This window comes from Somniosus microcephalus, chromosome 4, assembly GCF_052327205.1.
Source record: "Somniosus microcephalus isolate GS21.2 chromosome 4, FLI_Smic_1.0, whole genome shotgun sequence".
Taxonomy (NCBI): domain Eukaryota; kingdom Metazoa; phylum Chordata; class Chondrichthyes; order Squaliformes; family Somniosidae; genus Somniosus; species Somniosus microcephalus.
The window spans coordinates 7989064-8010723 of NC_140990.1; the positions used below are offsets into that span (position 1 = coordinate 7989064).

Here is a 21660-nt window from a genome sequence, read left to right on the forward strand (position 1 = left end):
AACACTGAATGAATATTTTGTATCAGTCTTTACAGTAGAAGACACTAAGAATATCCCAACACTGGACAAACAGGAGGCTAAAGGGGTGGAGGAGCTATACACGATCAAAATCACTAAGGAAGTGGTACTCGGTAAAATAATGGGACTCAAGGCGGATAAATCACCTGGACCTGATGGCTTACATCCTAGGGTCTTGAGGGAAGTGGCGGTAGGAATTGTGGATGCATTGGTAATAATTTTCCAAAACTCCCTGAACTCGGCAAAGGTCCCGGCAGACTGGAAAACTGCTAATGTAACACCCTTATTTAAAAAGGGCAGTAGACAGAAGGCTGGAAACTATAGACCGGTTAGCCTAACATCTGTGGTAGGTAAAATTTTGGAGTCCATTATTAAGGAGACAGTAACAGGACATTTGGATAATCATAATTTAATAGGACAAAGTCAGCATGGTTTTATGAAGGGGAAGTCATGTTTGACAAATTTGCTGGAGTTCTTTGAGGAAGTAACATATAGGGTGGATAAAGGGGAACCAGTGGACGTAGTGTATTTAGACTTCCAAAAGGCATTTGACAAGGTGCCACACAGAAGATTATTGCTTAAGATAAAAAATCACGGGATTGGGGGTAATATTCTGGCATGGATAGATGATTGGCTATCTAACAGAAGGCAGAGAGTTGGGATAAATGGTTCATTCTCAGACTGGCAATCAGTAACTAGTGGTGTTCCGCAGGGGTCAGTGCTGGGTCCCCAACTCTTTACAATCTATATTAACGATTTGGAGGAGGGGACCGAGTGTAACATATCAAAGTTTGCAGATGATACTAAGATGGGAGGGAAAGTAGTGAGTGAGGAGGACATAAAAAACCTGCAAGGGGACATAGACAGGCTGAGTAAGTGGGCAGAGATTTGGCAGATGGAATACAATACTGGAAAGTGTGAGGTTATGCACTTTGGCAGGAAAAATCATAGAGCAAGTTATTATCTTAATGGCAAGAAACTGGAAAGTACTGAAGTACAAAGGGATCTGGGGGTCCTGGTGCATGAAACTCAAAAGGTTAGTATGCAGGTGCAGCAAGTGATTAAGAAGGCCAATGGAATGTTGGCTTTCATTGCTAGGGGGATAGAATATAAAAATAGGGAGGTATTGCTTCAGTTGTACAAGGTATTGGTGAGACCGCACCTGGAATACTGCATACAGTTTTGGTGTCCATACTTAAGAAAAGACATACTTGCTCTCGAGTCAGTACAAAGAAGGTTCACTCGGTTAATCCTGGGGATGAGGGGATGGACATATGAGGAGAGGTTGAGTAGATTGGGACTCTACTCATTGGAGTTCAGAAGAATGAGAGGTGATCTTATTGAAACATATAAGATTGTGAAGGGGTTGGATCGGGTGGATGCGGGGAGGATGTTCCCGATGATGGGTGAAACTATTACTAGGGGGCATAGTCTTAGAATAAGGGGATGCTCTTTCAAAACTGAGATGAGGAACTACTTCACTCAGAGAGTGGTAGGTCCATGGAATATGCTGCCCCAAAAAGCTGTCGAAGCTACATCATTACATAAATTTAAAACAGAAATAGACAGTTTCCTAGAAGTAAAGGGAATTAAGGGTTACGGGGAGCGGGCAGGAATTTGGACATGAGTCTAGGTTCGGATCGGACATGGCCCTGTGGGTAGCGGAGCGGGCCTAGGGACCATGTAGCCTGATCCTGCTCCTATTTCGTGTGTCTAATTCTGTTAGATTCAGGAGATGGTTCTGTGATAGTAGATTGGCGGTTAGGATCAGATCAGCCAGGATCTTATTGAATGGCGGAGCAGGCTCGAGGGGCCGATTGGCCTACTCCTGCTCCTATTTCTTATGTTCTTATGTAGACCCCAGCACTGATCCCTGTGGCACCCCACTAGTTACAGTTTGCCAACCTGAAAATGACCCATTTATCCCGACTCTCTGTTTTCTGTAAGTTAGTCAATCCTCTATCCATGCTAATGTATTACCCCCAACCCCGTGAGCTCTTATCTTGTGCAGTAACCTTTTATGTGGCACCTTATCGAATGCCTTCTGGAAATCCAAATACACCACATCCGCTGGTTCCCCTTTATCCACCCTGCTCGTTACATCCTCAAAGAACTCTAGCAAATTTGTCAAACATGATTTCCCTTTCATAAAACCATGCTGACTCTGCTTGACTATATTATGATTTTCTAAATGCCCTGCTATCACTTCCTTAATGGGACAAGTTCAGAAACAAAATATGACACGAGATGAAGTGTAAACGGAAATGGCAGCTGCCATGTGAGAGAGAGACAAAAATGAAAGAAAGAGATCGGGGCCGAGGTTATGGTCTGAAATTGTTGAACTCGATGTTGAGTCCAGAAGGCTGTAAAGTGCCTAATCGAAAGAGGAGGTGCTGCTCCTCGAGCTTACATTGAGCTTCATTGGAACAGTGTAAGAGGGCGAGGACGGAGAGGTCAGAGTGGGAGCAGAGCGGAGAATTAGTGACAGGCGACCGGAAGCTCGGGGTCACCCTTACCGACTGAACGGAGGTGATCTGCAAAGCAGTCGCCCAATCTGCGTTTGGTTTCCCCAATGTAGAGCAGAATTAAAGTGACAGACTAATCTAATTGAATTTTTTGATGAAGTAACAGGGAGGATTGATGAAGGGAATGCAGTGGATGTTATCTACATGGGTTTTAGGAAGGCGTTTGACAAAGTACCACATAGAAGGCTGGTTAACAAAATTGAGGCTCATGGAATAGGTGGGTCAGTGGCAGCTTGGATAAGGAATTGGCTTAAGGACAGAAAACAGCGAGTTGCGGTAAATGGCTGTTTTTCAGACTGGAGGATGGTAGACAGTGGTGTTCCCCAAGGGTCAGTGCTGGGGCCACTGGAGGATGGGAGACAGTGGTGTTCCCCAAGGGTCAGTGCTGGGGCCACTGGAGGATGGTAGGCAGTGGTGTTCCCCAAGGGTCAGTGCTGGGGCCACTGGAGGATGGTAGACAGTGGTGTTCCCCAAGGGTTGGTGCTGGGGCCACTGGAGGATGGTAGACAGTGGTGTTCCCCAAGGGTCAGTGCTGGGGCCACTGGAGGATGGTAGACAGTGGTGTTCCCCAAGGGTTGGTGCTGGGGCCACTGGAGGATGGTAGGCAGTGGTGTTCCCCAAGGGTCGGTGCTGGGGCCACTGGAGGATGGTAGACAGTGGTGTTCCCCAAGGGTCGGTGCTGGGGCCACTGGAGGATGGTAGACAGTGGTGTTCCCCAAGGGTCAGTGCTGGGGCCACTGGAGGATGGTAGACAGTGGTGTTCCCCAAGGGTCAGTGCTGGGGCCACTGGAGGATGGGAGACAGTGGTGTTCCCCAAGGGTCGGTGCTGGGGCCACTGGAGGATGGTAGACAGTGGTGTTCCCCAAGGGTCGGTGCTGGGGCCACTGGAGGATGGTAGACAGTGGTGTTCCCCAAGGGTCGGTGCTGGGGCCACTGGAGGATGGTAGACAGTGGTGTTCCCCAAGGGTCAGTGCTGGGGCCACTGGAGGATGGTAGACAGTGGTGTTCCCCAAGGGTCAGTGCTGGGGCCACTGGAGGATGGGAGACAGTGGTGTTCCCCAAGGGTCGGTGCTGGGGCCACTGGAGGATGGTAGACAGTGGTGTTCCCCAAGGGTCGGTGCTGGGGCCACTGGAGGATGGTAGACAGTGGTGTTCCCCAAGGGTCAGTGCTGGGGCCACTGGAGGATGGTAGACAGTGGTGTTCCCCAAGGGTCGGTGCTGGGGCCACTGGAGGATGGTAGACAGTGGTGTTCCCCAAGGGTCGGTGCTGGGGCCACTGGAGGATGGTAGACAGTGGTGTTCCCCAAGGGTCGGTGCTGGGGCCACTGCTTTCTTTGATAGATACAGGAAACTTTGTGATATCCGGCACCGACGGGACCGACCTGTTGCCGTCCCATCAAAACTGCCGGACAAACCAGCGCTAATGTTAAAACATACAGAGCTTTTGAGCTCCGTATCTAGCAACAATCCCTGTTGCTTAGCAACAGCTTCTAAACAGTCGGCCGTAGCTTGCAAGCGTCTCTGTAGCTAAGCAACAGCTTTAGCAAGACCTTGCAGAGCCTGACTGGGGGAAAAAAAGCAACAAGAAGTAAAAAAAACGTATAGGAAACGGCTCCTGAATTTTGCCAGTAGATAGCGCCTTCCGGACATTTAACCACCGGATAAATGAAAGTTTCCTGCAGATAGATATCGATATAGTAAATGCATTGCTGGTCATCTTCCAAAATTCGATAGTCTCTGGAACAGTACCCATGGATTGGAGGGTAGCTAAGGTGGAAGAGAGAAAACGGGGAATTACAGACCGGTAAGCCTGACATCGGCAGTGGGGAAAATGCTAGAGTCCATTATAAAGGATGTAATAGCAGAGCACTTGGAAAACAGTGACAGGTTTGGACAAAGTCAACATGGATTTACAAAAGGTAAATCGTGCTTGACTAATCTACTGGAATTTTTTGAGGATATAACTGATAGAATAGATAAGGGAGCACCAGTGGATGTGGTGTATTTGGACTTTCAGAAGGCTTTCGATAAGGTCCCACATAAGAGATTAGCGTGTAAGGTTAAGGCACATGGGATTGGGGGCAAGGTATTGACTTGGATAGAGAACTGGTTGGCAGACAGAAGCAAAGAGTTGGAATAAATGGGTCTTTTTCCGAGTGGCAGGCAGTGACTAGTGGGGTACCACAGGGATCGGTCCTTGGACCACAGCTATTCACAATATATATTAATGATCTAGACGACGGAACTCCAAGTTTGCAGATGACACAAAGCTGGGTGGGCGTGTGTGCTGTGAGGAGGATGCTGAGAAACTCCAGGATGATTTGGACAGGTTGGGTGATTGGGCAGAAGCATGGCAGATGCAATAAAACATGGATAAATGCGAGGTTATGCACTTTGGTGTCAAAAACAGGAAGGCAGATTATTATCTGAACAGCAATAGATTGGGAGAAGGGGAAGTGCAACGAGACCTGGGTGTCCCAGTGCACCAGTCGCTGAAGGTAAGCATGCAGGTGCAGCAGGCGGTGAAGAAGGCAAATGGCATGTTGGCCTTCGCAGCGAGAGGGTTTGAGTACAGGAACAAGGATGTCTTGCTGCAGTTGTACAGGGCCTTGGTGAGACCGCACCTTGAGTATTGTGTGCAGTTTTGGTCGCCTTGCTTGCCATGGAAGGAGTGCAGCGAAGATTCACCAGGCTGATACCTGGGATGGCAGGAATGACGTATGAGGAGAGATTGGGTCGATTAGGCTTATACTCGCTGGAGTTTAGAAGAATGAGAGGGGATCTCATTGAAACTTATAACATTCTAACAGGACAAGACAGACTAGATGCAGGAAGGAGGTTCCCGATGGTCGGGGAGTCCAGAAGCAGGGGTCACAGTCTAAGGATAAGGGGTAAGCCATTGATGACAGAGATGAGGAGGAATTTCTTCACCCAGAGAGTGGTGAACCTGTGGAATTCTCTACCACAGAAAGCAGTGGAGGCCAATTCATTAAATATATTCAAGAAGGAGTTAGATATATTTCTCAAGGCTAAAGGGATCAAGGGATATGGGGAGAAGGCAGGAACGGGGTACTGAATTTGGATGATCAGCCATGATCTCATTGAATGGCGGAGCAGGCTCGAGGGGCCGAATGGGCTACTCCTGCTCCTATCTTCTATGTTTCCCTCACTGGTTGCGGCTCTTAACCAACACCGACTTTACAAAGAAAGCCCCGCGCGGCAGCCTGGAGCTCAGGGGCCCAGAGCGCAGGCGCGGGGGAGGATGATTGACAGGGGCCCGGGGTGTGTGCTGAGCATGCGCGATGCGGGCCGGGCGCCTGTGGAGTAGGAGAGGGCGGGCCATGGGGCGCATGCGCGGTGTCAGCCAAAACTCAGCGCGGCGGCCGGAGTGCTTTCTGGAGCACGGGGGTTTGTGGGGGTTGCAGCCGCCATTACTGTTGATCCTTGCAACCAACCTGTGCAGCAGCTGGGGCCTGAAGATCAGCTTCACCACCCCTGGGCTGGGAAAGGGGGTCATGAGACAACCATCTCCCTCTTACCCCTTTCTACACTCCTTTTACAGGGTTTTAGAAGTGGAGCATTTACAAACAGGAAGCTCAGACCAGACATCACCTCAAGATCTGAGAGAGTCGCTCGATTCATCAGGACCTGATTCAGTCGCTCCTCCAATCTGCTGATACACCAGCGAGTTCACACTGATGAGAGACCTTTTAAATGTTCTCAGTGTGGAAAGAGCTCCAAAATATACAAGTAGCTAAAGAGACACCAGTGGCTACACACTGGGAAGAGAACGTTCAGCTGTTCCGGAAGGGATTCATTCAGCCATCCGCTCCGATGATACACCAGCAAATTCACACTAGGGAGAGACCTTTAACCTGCTCCGTGTGTGGGCAGGGATTAATTGCACCCTCTGTGCTGCTGAGACACCAGCTTGTCCACACTGATGAGAGACCGTTGACCTGCTCCGTGTTTTTGAAGCGATTCTCTCATTCTGCCACCCTCCTGAGACACCAGCTTGTTCACATTAAATGTTCTGACTGTGGGAAGAGATTTAAAAGGTCCCAGGATCTGAAGAGACACCAGCTGGAGAGAGCAGGAGAGATTCTGTTCACCTGCTCCGTGTGTGGGAAGCGATTCACTCAGTCCTCAAATCTGCTGGCACACCAGCGAGTTCACACAGGGGAGAGGCTGGTGAAACATTCCGACTGTGGGAAAAACATTAAACGGTCCCAGGAGGTAAAGGAACACCAGCTGGAGGGAGCAGGAAAGAGGCCATTCACCTGTTCTGTGTGTGGGAAGGGATTCATTCAGTCCTCGACTCTGCTCCAACACCAGCGAATTCACACTGGGGAGAGGCCGTTCACCTGTTCCGTGTGTGGGAAGGGATTCACTCATTCATCCAATCTACTGAGACACAAGCGAGTTCACACTGGGGAGAGGCCATTCACCTGCTCCGTGTGTGGGAAGGGATTCACTCAGTCATCCCACCTACTGACACACCAGCGAGTTCACACTGGGGAGAGGCCGTTCACCTGTTCTGTGTGTGGGAAGGGATTCATTCAGTCCTCGACTCTGCTCGAACACCAGCGAGTTCACACTGGGGAGAGGCCGTTCACCTGTTCCGTGTGTGGGAAGGGATTTATTCAGTCCTCGACTCTGCTCGAAAACCAGCGAGTTCACACTGGGGAGAGGCATTCACCTGCTCTGTGTGTGGGAAGGGATTCACTCGGTCCTCGAATCTGCTGAAACACCAGCGAGTTCACACTGTTCTGTAGCACAGGGCCCTGTAGACATCTGGGGTGACATGAACGTGGAATGTTTGAATGCTTTATTAATTCCTTGGACTGCTGTTTAATCTTTAAGACTGTTGTGCTGATGATTCCCTTCGATTGACTGTTCATGGTGTTCCATAGAATGTACAGCACAGAAACAGGCCATTCGGCCCAACTGGTCCATGCCAGTGTTTATGCCCCACACCCACCCTACTTCAATTAACCCCATCAACATATCCTCCTATTCCTTTCACACTCAAGTGGCTTCCCCTTAAATGCATCTGTACTTTTAGCCTCAACTACTCTTTGTGGTGGCGAGTTCCACATTCTCACCACTCTCTGGGTAAACAAGTTTCCCCTGAATTCCCTGCTGGATTTATTAGTGGCCATCTTATATTTTGTGGATGTTAAAAACCAGCCCAGTTATTGGGGTTTTAATATTCTGTATCAATAAATCAGCTTTGTTTGAAACACACAGTCGATTTGAGTCCTTGTTTCTAAGATAAGACGAGAGTTAATTGATGACTTGTTACAGACATTCCCGGTCCTCTCAATATCTGTGTCCAGGAGAGCAGCTTCTTTTACTTTGTGCGTTTTATTACCATCGAGGTTCTGGATGTCATTGTGGGGGAATGGAACATTTTAACATTCTCAGCACCTGGTATCAACATCAAACACTCCCAGGGCAGGTACAGCACGGGTTAGATACAGAGTAAAGCTCCCTCTACACTGTCCCATCAAACACTCCCAGGGCAGGTACAGCACGGGTTAGATACAGAATAAAGCTCCATCTACACTGTCCCATCAAACACTCTCAGGGCAGGTACAGCATGGGTTAGATAAAGAGTAAAGCTCCCTCTACACTGTCCCGTCAAACACTCCCATGGTAGGTACAGCATGGGTTAGATACAGAGTAAAGCTCCCTCTACACTGTCCCATCAAACACTCCCAGGGCAGGTACAGCGCGGGTTAGATACAGAGTAAAGCTCCCTCTACACTGTCTCATCAAACACTCCCAGGGCAGGTACAGCACGGGTTAGATACAGAGTAAAGCTCCTCTACACTGTCCCATCAAACACTCCCAGGGCAGGTGCAGCATGGGTTAGATACAGAGTAAAGCTCCCTCTACACTGTCCCATCAAACACTCCCAGGGCAGGTACATCACGGGTTAGATACAGAGTGTCAGCCGTGGCTCAGGCGGCAGCACTCTCTCCTCTGAGTTAGAAGGTTGTGGGTTGAAGTCCCACTCCAGAGACTCGAGTCTAAAACTCTGTGCTGCCCCTCCAGTGCAGTGCTGAGGGAGTAAAGCCCAGTGCAGAGTAAAGTTCCCTCTGCACTGCTCCACTAACATGCCTGAGCCCCAAACTCAGAAGAGCGCCCTCTGCTGCATTCTTAGGCAGTCCCTCAGAACCGCAGATGACTTGCTTCCACATTAAAAATGAGTTCCCAGGTGACTGATGAGTCCAATGCAGAACCTACAGTGTCTGTCACAGGTGGGGCAGACGGTGGTTGAAGGGGCGGGTCGGTGGGGTGCTTGGGTTGACGTGCGCTCCTTCCGATGCCTGCGCTTGGCTTCCGCTTGCTCCCAGCGAAGAGACTCGAGGTGTTCGGCGCCTTCCCGGATGCTTCTCCTCCACTTCGTGCGGTCTTGGGCCAGGGATTCCCAGGTGTCGATGGGGGTGTTGCACTTTTTCAAGGAGGCTTTGAGGGTGTCCTTGAAGCGTTTCCTCTGCCCACCTGGGGCTCTCTTGCCGTGCCGGAGCTCCGAGTAGAGTGCTTGTTTTGGGTGTCTCGTATCGGGCATGCGGACAATATGACCCGTCCATCGGAGCTGATTGAGCGTGGTCAAAGCTTCGATGCTGGGAATGTTGGCCTGAGTGAGAACACTGACATTGGTGCGCCTATCCTGCCAATGGATTTGCAGGACCTTGCGGAGGCAGCGTTGGTGGTACCATTCCAGTGCTTTGAGGTGCCTGCTGTACATGGTCCATGTCTCTGAGGCATACAGCAGGGCGGGTATCACTGCTGCTCTGTAGACCATGAGCTTAGAGCCGGGTTTGAGGTCCTGGTCTTGAAACACACTCTTCCTCAGGCAATCGAAGGCTGCACTGGCACACTGAAGGCGGTGTTGGACTTCGTCGTCGACCTTTCCCCTTGTTGACAGTAGGCTCCCGAGGTATGGAAAGTGGTCCACGTTGTCACATTCCACTTGTCTCAGCAGCGGGAGAAGCAGGCGGCGGAGGTCACACCCCTCGGACACCCCGATTGGTTGGAGGACCCGCCGCCACCTCAGTCCTCCAAGCTCTGCCTGCTCTCCCCCTATTGGTCGGAGCTCCCGTCAGTCACCGCCGTGGAGTTGATCATGTGCCCCAGTCCGGCTCCCTGCAGAAGACAAGGGGCTGCGGCCACTCAATCCGCTCCGCTCGGTGCCGGGAGGGCGCTGAGACGGTACGGTTTGTATTTTCTTTTTAATTATCTCCCCGCTCACGCTTCTCTCCGCTATATATAAAAAAACCCTCATAAAACTCACTTTCCGCCGGTGATCCGGACTCTCAGGCGGGGTGTGTGCTGAGCATGCGTGCTGCGGGCCAGGCGCCTGTGGAGCAGGAGAGGGCGGGGCCATGGGGCACATGCGCGGGGTCAGCCACAACTCAGCGCGGCGGCCGGAGCGCTTTCTGGAGCGCGGGGGTTTGTGGGGGTTGCAGCCGCCATTACTGTTGATCCTTGCAACCAACCTGTGCAGCAGCTGGGGCCTGAAGATCAGCTTCACCACCCCTGGGCTGGGAAAGGGGGACATGAGACAACATTCTCCCTCTTACCCCTTTCTACACTCCTTTTACAGGGTTTTAGAAGTGGAGCATTTACAGACAGGAAGCTCAGACCAGACATCACCTCAAGATCTGACAGAGTCGCTCGATTCATCAGGACCTGATTCAGTCGCTCCTCCAATCTGCTGATACACCAGCGAGTTCACACTGATGAGAGACCTTTTAAATGTTCTCAGTGTGGAAAGAGCTCCAAAATATACAAGTAGCTAAAGAGACACCAGTGGCTACACACTGGGGAGAGAACATTTAGCTGTTCCGGAAGGGATTCATTCAGCCATCCGCTCCGATGATACACCAGCAAATTCACACTAGGGAGAGACCTTTAACCCGCTCCGTGTGTGGGCAGGGATTAATTGCACCCTCTGTGCTGCTGAGACACCAGCTTGTCCACACTGATGAGAGACCGTTGACCTGCTCCGTGTTTTTGAAGCGATTCTCTCATTCTGCCACCCTCCTGAGACACCAGCTTGTTCACATTAAATGTTCTGACTGTGGGAAGAGATTTAAAAGGTCCCAGGATCTGAAGAGACACCAGCTGGAGAGAGCAGGAGAGATTCTGTTCACCTGCTCCGTGTGTGGGAAGCGATTCACTCGGTCCTCAAATCTGTTGGCACACCAGCGAGTTCACACAGGGGAGAGGCCGGTGAAACATTCCGACTGTGGGAAAAACATTAAACGGTCCCAGGAGGTAAAGGAACACCAGCTGGAGGGAGCAGGAAAGAGGCCATTCACCTGTTCTGTGTGTGGGAAGGGATTCATTCAGTCCTCGACTCTGCTGCAACACCAGCGAGTTCACACTGGGGAGAGGCGGTTCACCTGTTCCGTGTGTGGGAAGGGATTCACTCATGCATCCAATCTACTGAGACACAAGCGAGTTCACACTGGGGAGAGGCCATTCACCTGCTCCGTGTGTGGGAATGGATTCACTCAGTCATCCCACCTACTGACACACCAGCGAGTTCACACTGGGGAGAGGCCGTTCACCTGTTCCGTGTGTGGGAAGGGATTCATTCAGTCCTCGACTCTGCTCGAACACCAGCGGGTTCACACTGGGGAGAGGCCGTTCACCTGTTCCGTGTGTGGGAAGGGATTTATTCAGTCCTCGACTCTGCTCGAACACCAGCGAGTTCACACTGGGGAGAGGCCATTCACCTGCTCTGTGTGTGGGAAGGGATTCACTCAGTCAACCAATCTGCTGACACACAAGCGAGTTCACACTGGGGAGAGGCCGTTCACCTGCTCCGTGTGTGGGTTGGGATTCACTCGGTCCTCGAATCTGCTGAAACACCAGCGAGTTCACACTGTTCTGTAGCACAGGGCCCTGTAGACATCTGGGGTGACATGAACGTGGAATGTTTGAATGTTTCATTAATTCCTTGGACTGCTGTTTAATCTTTAAGACTGTTGTGCTGATGATTCCCTTCGATTGACTGTTCATGGTGTTCCACAGAATGTACAGCACAGAAACAGGCCATTCGGCCCAACTGGTCCATGCCAGTGTTTATGCCCCACACCCACCCTACTTCAATTAACCCCATCAACATATCCTCCTATTCCTTTCACACTCAAGTGGCTTCCCCTTAAATGCATCTGTACTTCTAGCCTCAACTACTCTTTGTGGTGGCGAGTTCCACATTCTCACCACTCTCTGGGTAAACAAGTTTCCCCTGAATTCCCTGCTGGATTTATTAGTGGCCATCTTATATTTTGTGGATGTTAAAATCCAGCCCAGTTATTGGGGTTTTAATATTCTGTATCAATAAATCAGCTTTGTTTGAAACACACAGTCGATTTGAGTCCTTGTTTCTAAGATAAGACGAGAGTTAATTGATGACTTGTTACAGACATTCCCGGTCCTCTCAATATCTGTGTCCAGGAGAGCAGCTTCTTTTACTTTGTGCGTTTTATTACCATCGAGGTTCTGGATGTCTTTGTGGGGGAATGGAACATTTTAACATTCTCAGCATCTGGTGTCAACATCAAACACTCCCAGGGCAGGTACAGCACGGGTTAGATACAGAGTAAAGCTCCCTCTACACTGTCCCATCAAACACTCCCAGGGTAGGTACAGCATGGGTTGGATAAAGAGTATAGCTCCCTCTACACTGTCCCATCAAACACTCCCAGGGCAGGTACAGCACGGGTTAGATACAGAGTAAAGCTCCCTCTACACTGTCCCATCAAACACTCCCAGGGCAGGTACAGCGTGGGTTAGATACAGAGTAAAGCTCCCTCTACACTGTCCCATCAAACACTCCCAGGGCAGGTACAGCACGGGTTAGATACAGAGTAAAGCTCCCTCTACACTGTCCCATCAAAAACCCCAGGGCAGGTACAGCACGGGTTAGATACAGAGTAAAGCTCCCTCTACACTGTCCCATCAAACACTCCCAGGGCAGGTACAGCACGGGTTAGATACAGAGTAAAGCTCCCTCTACACTGTCCCGTCAAACACTCCCATGGTAGGTACAGCATGGGTTAGATACAGAGTAAAGCTCCCTCTACACTATCCCATCAAACACTCCCAGGGCAGGTACAGCACGGGTTAGATACAGAGTAAAGCTCCCTCTACACTGTCCTTCAAACACTCCCAGGGCAGGTACAGCGCGGGTTAGATACAGAGTAAAGCTCCCTCTACACTGTCTCATCAAACACTCCCAGGGCAGGTACAGCACGGGTTAGATACAGAGTAAAGCTCCTCTGCACTGTCCCATCAAACACTCCCAGGGCAGGTGCAGCACGGGTTAGATACAGAGTAAAGCTCCCTCTACACTGTCCCATCAAACACTCCCAGGGCAGGTACATCACGGGTTAGATACAGAGTGTCAGCCGTGGCTCAGGCGGCAGCACTCTCTCCTCTGAGTCAGAAGGTTGTGGGTTGAAGTCCCACTTCAAAGACTCGAGTCTAAAACTCTGTGCTGCCCCTCCAGTGCAGTGCTGAGGGAGTAAAGCCCAGTGCAGAGTAAAGTTCCCTCTGCACTCCTCCACTAACATGCCTGAGCCCCAAACTCAGAAGAGCGCCCTCTGCTGCATTCTTAGGCAGTCCCTCAGAACCGCAGATGACTTGCTTCCACATTAAAAATGAGTTCCCAGGTGACTGATGAGTCCAATGCAGAACCTACAGTGTCTGTCACAGGTGGGGCAGACGGTGGTTGAAGGGGCGGGTGGGTGGGGTGCTTGGGTTGACGTGCGCTCCTTCCGATGCCTGTGCTTGGCTTCCGCTTGCTCCCAGCGAAGAGACTCGAGGTGTTCGGCGCCTTCCCGGATGCTTCTCCTCCACTTCGTGTGGTCTTGGGCCAGGGATTCCCAGGTGTCGATGGGGATGTTGCACTCTTTCAAGGAGGCTTTGAGGGTGTCCTTGAAGCGTTTCCTCTGCCCACCTGGGGCTCTCTTGCTGTGCCGGAGCTCCGAGTAGAGTGCTTGTTTTGGGTGTCTCGTATCGGGCATGCGGACAATATGACCCGTCCATCGGAGCTGATTGAGCGTGGTCAAAGCTTCGATGCTGGGAATGTTGGCCTGAGCGAGAACACTGACATTGGTGCGCCTATCCTGCCAATGGATTTGCAGGACCTTGCAGAGGCAGCGTTGGTGGTACCTCTCCAGTGCTTTGAGGTGCCTGCTGTACATGGTCCATGTCTCTGAGGCATACAGCAGGGCGGGTATCACTGCTGCTCTGTAGACCATGAGCTTAGAGCCGGGTTTGAGGTCCTGGTCTTGAAACACACTCTTCCTCAGGCGATCGAAGGCTGCACTGGCACACTGAAGGCGGTGTTGGACTTCGTCGTCGACCTCTCCCCTTGTTGACAGTAGGCTCCCGAGGTATGGAAAGTGGTCCACGTTGTCACATTCCACTTGTCTCAGCAGCGGGAGAAGCAGGCGGCGGAGGTCCCACCCCTCGGACACCCCGATTGGTTGGGGGACCCGCCGCCACCTCAGTCCTCCAAGCTCTGCCTGCTCTCTCCCTATTGGTCGGAGCTCCCGTCAGTCACCGCCGTGGAGTTGATCATGTGCCCCAGTCCGGCTCGCTGCAGAAGACAAGGGGCTGCGGCCACTCAATCCGCTCCGCTCGGTGCCGGGAGGGCGCTGAGACGGTACGGTTTGTATTTTCTTTTTATTTATCTCCTCGCCCGCGCTTTTCTCCGCTATATATAAAAAACCCTCATAAAACTCACTTTCCGCCGGTGATCTGGACTCTCAGGCGGGGTGTGTGCTGAGCATGCGCGCTGCGGGCCAGGCGCCTGTGGAGCAGGAGAGGGCGGGGCCATGGGGCGCATGCGCGGGGTCAGCCACAACTCAGCGCGGCGGCCGGAGCACTTTCTGGAGCGCGGGGGCTTGTGGGGATTGCAGCCGCCATTACTGTTGATCCTATCAACCCACCTGTGCAGCAGCTGGGGCCTGAAAATCAGCTTCACTGCCCCTGGGCTGGGAAAGGGCAACATGAGACAACATTCTCCCTCTTACCCCTTTCTACACTCCTTTTACTGGGTTTAAAAGTGGAGCATTGACAGACAGGAAGCTCAGACCAAACAGCTCGATTCATCAGGACCTGAATTTCATCAACCTTTGCACAGGGAAGAGGAGCGCAGCGATCGCAGCGTGCACAAATTGCACACATGTTGCATGTGTGGACGTGGATTCAGCCGATTGCCCAACCTGGAGGGCCCCAAGGGCAGGCACACTGGAGAGAGACGGTATGAATGTGAGGACTGTGGGAAGAGGTTCACCCAGCTGACTAGCCACGAGTGCACTCACATTCGGAACCGACTGCATAAATGCGAGGACTGCGGGAAGGGATACCTTCACCCATATGCGCTGGAAGCTGATCGGCGGGCTCACACCGGGGAGAGGCCGTTCACCTGCTCCGTGTGTGGGAAGGGATTCGCTCAGCCCTCCAACCTGCGGACACACCAGCGAGTTCACACCGGGGAGAGACCGTTCCCCTGCCCTGTGTGTGGGAAGGGATTCGCCCAGTCCTCCAACCTGCGGACACACCAGCGAGTTCACACCGGGGAGAGGCCATTCACCTGCTCCGTGTGTGGGAAGGGATTCGTTGAGTCCTCGAATCTGCTGGTACACCAGAGAATTCACACTGGGGAGAGGCCATTCACCTGCTCCGTGTGCAGGAAGGGATTCGCTCAGTCTACCCTCCTGCTGATGCACCAGCGAGTTCACACCGGGGAGAGACCTTTCACCTGCTCCGTGTGTGGGAAGGATTTCACGTGTTTGTCCAACCTGCTGGGACATCAGCGAGTTCACTCTGACGCGAGGCCATTTAAATGTTCAGACTGTGGGAAGAGCTTTAAACGCTCCCAGTATCTGATGAAGCACCAGCGGCTGCACACTGGAGAGAGACCATACAGCTGCTCTCACTGCCACAAGAGGTTTGTGAACTCCGCGGACCTGCTGACGCATCAGTGAGTTCGCACCGGGGAGAGGCCGTTCACCTGCTCCGTGTGCGGGAAGGGATTCGCTCATTCGTTCAGCCTGCGGACTCACCTGAGAGTACACACCGGAGAGTCCGTTCACCTGCTCCATGTGTGGGAAGGGATTCGCTGAGTCCTCGAATCTGCTGGTACACCAGAGAATTCACAATGGAAAGAGGCTGTTCACCTGCTCCGTGTGTGGGAAGGGATTCGCTCAGTCTACCCTCCTGCTGATACACCAGCGAGTTCACACTGGGGAGAGGCCGTTCACCTGCTCCGCGTGTGGGAAGGGATTCACTCGGTCCTTTCACCTGCTGAGACACCAGCAAGTTCACACCAAGGAGAGACCGTTCACAGGTGGCACACGATTGAGTCAGTCCTCCAGCCAACTGAAACAGCAGCCACTTTGAAGTGGAGAGAGGCTGTTCACCTGCTCCCGGTGCAGGAAGGGATAAACTCAGTCGTCCAGCCTGCTCGGACACCAGCGAGTTGACACTGGACAGTCGCCGTTCGCTGAGCATCCAACCTATTTAGAGAGCTGCGAGTTCCCACTGAGACCCTGAAAAATGTTCTGAACGTGGGAAGAGATTTTAAAGTGCTGTCGCACTGAGGCGAGGCCATTCAGCAGGGGTTCAGGAGGAGGTCATCAGACAGGTCCAAACAATCCCATTTCCTGAGTGTGACATCGAGTGTACAGCACAGAAAGAGGCCATTTGGCCCAACAGGTCCATGCTGGGGTTTATGCTCCACACGAGCCTCCTCCCGCCCTACTTCATCGAACCCGAGCAGCATATCCTTCTCACAATAACCAAGCTTGTGTATAAGAACAGGCCACTTAAACCGGTCAGTTGGAACAGACTCGAGAAGATCGCGCGCGAATCCACTGTACTTCTATTCTCCAGATTGAGGGAATTATATACTACATATTAGTCATAGAGTCATAGAGTCATAGAGTTTTACAGCACAGAAAGAGGCCCTTCGGCCCATCATGTCTGCGCCGCCCATCCATCCCTGTCCAGTCTAATCCCATTTTCCAGCATTTGGTCCATAGCCTTGTATGCAATGGCATTTCAAGTGCTCATCCAAATGCTTCTTGAATGTTGTGAGGGTTCCTGCCTCTACCACCCTTTTGGGCATTGAGTTCCACATTCCAACCACCCTCTGGGTGAAAAAGTTCCTCCTCAAATCCCCTCTAAATCTCCTGCCCCTTACCCTGAATCTATGCCCCCTTGTTATTGACCCCCCTACTAAGGGGAAAAGTTCCTCTTTGTCTACCCTATCTATGCCCCTCATCATTTTGTACACCTCAATCAGGTCCCCCCTCAGCCTTCTTTGCTCCAAGGAAAACAACCCCAGCCTGTTTAGTCTTTCTTCATAGCTGAGGCGCTCCATCCCAGGTAACATCCTGGTGAATCTTCTCTGCACCCTCTCCAAAGCAATCACATCCTTCCTATAGTGAGGCGACCAGAACTGCACACAGTACTCCAGCTGTGGCCTCACCAGCATTTTGGACAGCTCCATCATAACCTCCCTGCTCTTATATTCTATGCCTCGGCTAATGAAGGCAAGTATCCCATGTGCCTTTTTAACCACCTTACCTACCTGTTCCGCTGCCTTCAGGGATCTATGTACATGTACACCAAGGTCCCTCTGACCCTCTGTACTTCCTAGGGTCCTACCACTCATTGTGTATTCCCTTGCCTTATTTGTCCGTCCAAAATGCATCACCTCGCACTTTTCAGGGTAAATTCCATTTGCCACTTTTCCGCCCATCTGACCAACCCGTTTATATCGTCCTGTAGCCTGAGGCTTTCCTCCTCGCAATTTACCACCCCACCAATTTTCGTGTCATCTGCGAACTTACTGATCATACCTTTTACATTCTCATCCAAATCATTTATGTAGATCACAAACAACAAGGGACCCAGCACCGATCCCTGAGGTACCCCACTGGACACAGGCTTCCAGTAACAAAAGCAACCTTCGACCATCACCCTCTGCCTCCTGCCACTCAGCCAGTTTAGGATCCAACGCGCCAAGGCACCCTGGATCCCATGGGCTCTTACCTTCTTGACCAGTCTCCTATGCGGGACTTTGTCAAAAGCTTTACTGAAGTCCATGTAAACCACATCCACAGCATTTCCCTCATCCACCCCCCTAGTCACCCCCTTGAAAAATTCAATCAGATTTGTCAGACATGATTTACCCTTGACAAAGCCATGCTGACTATCCCCGATTAATCCTTGCCTCTCCAAATGGAGACTAATTTTGTCCCTCAGAATTTTTTCCAATAATTTCCCTACCACAGATGTTAGGCTCACTGGCCTGTAATTCCCTGGTTTATCCCTGCTACCCTTCTTGTATAATGGTACTACATTAGCTGTTCTCCAGTCCTCTGGTACATCCCCTGTGGCCAGAGAGGTTCTGAAAATTTGTGTCAGAGCCCCTGCAATCTCCTCCTTTGCCTCCCACAGCAGCCTGGGATACATATCGTCCAGGCCTGGGGATTTATCCACTTTTTGGCCTGCTAAAACCGCTAGCACCTCCTCCCTCTCGATGCTACTATGTTCAAGTATGTCACAGTCCCCTTGCCCGATTTCTATGTCTGCATCGTCTTTCTCCATAGTGAACACAGATGCAAAAAATTCATTTAAAACCCCGCCTACATCATCTGGCTCTACACACAGATTGCCACTTTGGTCCCTAATGGGCCCTACCCTTTCCCTGGTTATCCTCTTGCCCTTAATATACTTATAAAACATCTTAGGATTTTCCTTTATTTTGCTCGCCAGTGTTATTTCATGGCCCCTCCTCGCCCTCCTAATTTCTTTTTTAAGTATGCCCCTGCACTTTTTATACTCCTCTAGGGCTTCTTCCGTCTTTAGTCTTTTGTAACTGCCAAAAGCCCCCCTTTTATTTCTAATGCATTTTTGTATATCCCTTGTCATCCAAGGTTCCCTTTGCTTGTTGGTCCCACCCTTGACCTTTACGGGAACATGTTGGCGTTGTACTCTCTCTATTTCCCTTCTGAAAGTCTCCCACTGTTTTGATGTGGATTTTCCTATAAGTAGCTGCTCCCAGTCCACTTTGGCCAGATCCTGCCTTATCATATTAAAATCGGTCTTCCCCCAATTTAGAACCCTTATTTCCGGGCCGTCTTTGTCTTTTTCCATGACCGCCTTCAATCTCACCGAATTATGGTCACTGTCGCCAAAATGCTCTCCTACTGATACTTCCACCACTTGCCCGGCTACATTCCCCAGAATTAGGTCCAGTACCGCCCCCTCTCTTGTAGGACTTTCTACATGTTGGCTCAAAAAGCTCTCCTGGATGCACTTTAAGAATTCTGCACCCTCTAAGCCTTTCACACTCTGACTATCCCAATTTATATTGGGGAAGTTGAAATCCCCCACTATTATTACCCTATTATTTTCGCACTTCTCTGAGATTTGCCTACATATCTGTTCCTCTATCTCCCCCTGACTGTTTGGGGGCCTATAGTACACTCCCAGCAAAGTGCTTGCCCCCTTTTTGTTTTTAAGTTCTACCCATATGGCCTCATTAGAGGAACCCGCTAATATATCATCCCTCCTTACAGCAGTAATTGACTCCTTAATTAATATTGCAACACCCCCTCCCCTTTTACACCCCCCTCTGTCTCGCCTGAAGATTCTATACCCCGGAATATTGAGCTGCCAGTCCTGACCCTCCCTCAACCATGTCTCCGTGATAGCAACAATATCGTACTCCCATGTGTTCAACAACAACTTCAGTTCATCCACCTTATTTGCAAGACTCCTTGCATTAAAATAAATGCCTTCCAGCCCTGCCATATTCCCTTTTGCCTTCACATATTTGCTCTGCCTTCCCAGCTGACTTGTTTTTTCCTCTGTATTTGGCTGTAAATCACCCCCTACTATAGCTCCACTCTGTACCCCATCCCCCTGCCAAGTTAGTTTAAACCCCCCCCAGCAGTGCTAGCAAACCTCCCCGCAAGGATATTGGTTCCCCTCTGGTTCAGGTGTAAACCGTCCGACTTGTACAAGTCCCACCTTTCCCAGAAGCAGACCCAGTGATCCAGGAAACTAAAGCCCTCCCCCCTGCACCATCCCTTTAGCCACGCATTCATCTGTTCTATCTTCCTATTCCTATACCCACTAGCACGTGGCACCGGGAGTAATCCAGAGATTACAACCTTTGAGGTCCTGCTCTTTAATCCTTCACCTAGCTCCCTAAATTCTTGCTGCAGGACCTCATCCCTGGACAAATCAAATTACCACTAATGGTGTGGAGGACAAATTCTTGGAATGCATGTGAGATGGTTTCCTGGATCAGTATGTGGAGGAACCAACCAGGGAACAGGCTATTCTGGATCTGGTACTGTGTAATGAGAAAGGGCTAATCAATAATCTTTTGGTAAAGGGGCCTTTAGGGACAAGTGACCATAATATGATTGAATTTTACATTAAGTTTGAGAGTGATGTAGTCCAATCTGAAACTAAGGTCTTCAATTTAAACAGAGGAAACTACAAGGGTATGAGGGACAAGTTGGCCATGGTAGGTTGGGAGACTACACTAAAAGGTATGAAGGTGGACATACAATGGCTAACATTCAAGGAAATAATGCATAAATTGCAACATATATTCCTCTAGGGCATAAAAACCCAAAAGGAAAAGTGATCCAACCATGGCTAACAAAAGAAATGAAAGCTAGTATTAAGCCAGAAAAAACAGTCAGCCTGAGGATTGGGATCTTTTTAGAAATCAGCAAAGGGTGACCAAGAAATTGATAAAGAAAGGGAAAATGGAATATGAGCACAAACTAGCGAAAAATATAAAAACGGATTGTAAAAGCTTCTATAGGTATGTGAAAAGGAAAAGACTGGCGAAGGTAAATGTAGGTCCTTTACAGTCAGAGACGGGAGAGTTTATAATGGAGAATGAGGAATTAAATAAATACTTTGTTTCTGTCTTCACGGAGGAAGACAAAAAAAACTCCCAGAAATACGAGAAAACCAAGGGTGTGGCGAGAATGAGGAACTTAAAGGAATCATTATTAGTGAAAAAACAGTACTAACAAAATTAATGGGACTAAAAGTTGATAAATCCCAAGGACCGGATGACCTACATCCTAGGGTTTTGAAAGAGGTGGCCATTGGGATAGTGGATGCATTGGCTGTCATCTTCCAAAATTCTATAGATTCTGGAACAGTTCCTGCAGATTGGAGGATAGCAAATGTAACCCCGCTATTTAAGAAAGGAGGGAGAGAGAAAGTGGGGAACTACAGACCTGTTAGCCTCACATCAGTAGTTGGGAAAATGCTAGAATCTATTATTAGGGATGCAATAACTGGGCACTTAGAAACTAATAGTAAGATTGGGCAGAATCAACATGGATTTATGAAAGGGAAATCCTGTTTGACAAACCTATTGGAGTTCTTTGAGGATGTAACTAGTGGAGTAGACAAAGGGGAACCGGTAGATGTGTATCTGGATTTTCAGAAGGCCTTCGATAAGGCCCCACACAAGAGGTTGGTGAACAAAATTAGGGCACATGGAATTGGGGGTAATATACTAGCATGGATTGAGAATTGGTTAACAGACAGAAAACAAAGGGCAGCACGGTGGCATAGTGGTTAGCACTGTTGCCTCACAGCGCCAGGGACCCGGGTTCGAATCCGGCCTCGGGCGACTGTCTGTGTGGAGTTTGCACATTCTCCCCGTGTTTGCGTGGGTTTCCTCCGGGAGCTCCGGTTTCCTCCCACAGTCCAAAGATGTGCGGGTTAGGTTGATTGGTTATGATAAATTGACCCTTAGTGTTAGGGGGATTAAATACGTGGGGTTACGGGGATAGGGTAGGATATGTTGGTGTAGGGGTTACGGGGATCGGGTGGGATATGTGTCGGTGCAGGCTCGATGGGCCGAAATGGCCTCTATCTGCACTGTGGGGTTTCTGTGATTCTGTGATTTCTGTGAAAGAGTAGGGATAAACGGATCGTTTTCAGGATGGCAGGCTGTGACTAGTGGGCCCCAGCTATTCACAATCTATATCAATGATTTGGATGAGGGGACTAAATGTAACATTTCGAAATT

General features: G+C 50.3%; 1 protein-coding gene and 1 pseudogene across 1 annotated transcript in view; both read left to right on the plus strand.

Annotated features, from left to right (window-relative positions):
- Positions 1-5845: 5845 nt before the first annotated feature.
- On the plus strand, positions 5846-7782 carry LOC147118238 (uncharacterized; annotated as a pseudogene).
- A 2382-nt stretch (positions 7783-10164) lies between these two features.
- The window catches only part of LOC147118239 (uncharacterized), a 60058-nt gene continuing 48562 nt past the window's right edge, over positions 10165-21660 (plus strand). The window contains exons 1-2 of the mRNA XM_085983687.1: positions 10165-11371; positions 14992-15529. Of these exons, the coding sequence (XP_085839813.1) occupies positions 10431-11371; positions 14992-15529 (1479 nt within the window). The 5' untranslated portion in view covers positions 10165-10430. The remainder of the gene's footprint in view (positions 11372-14991; positions 15530-21660) is intronic.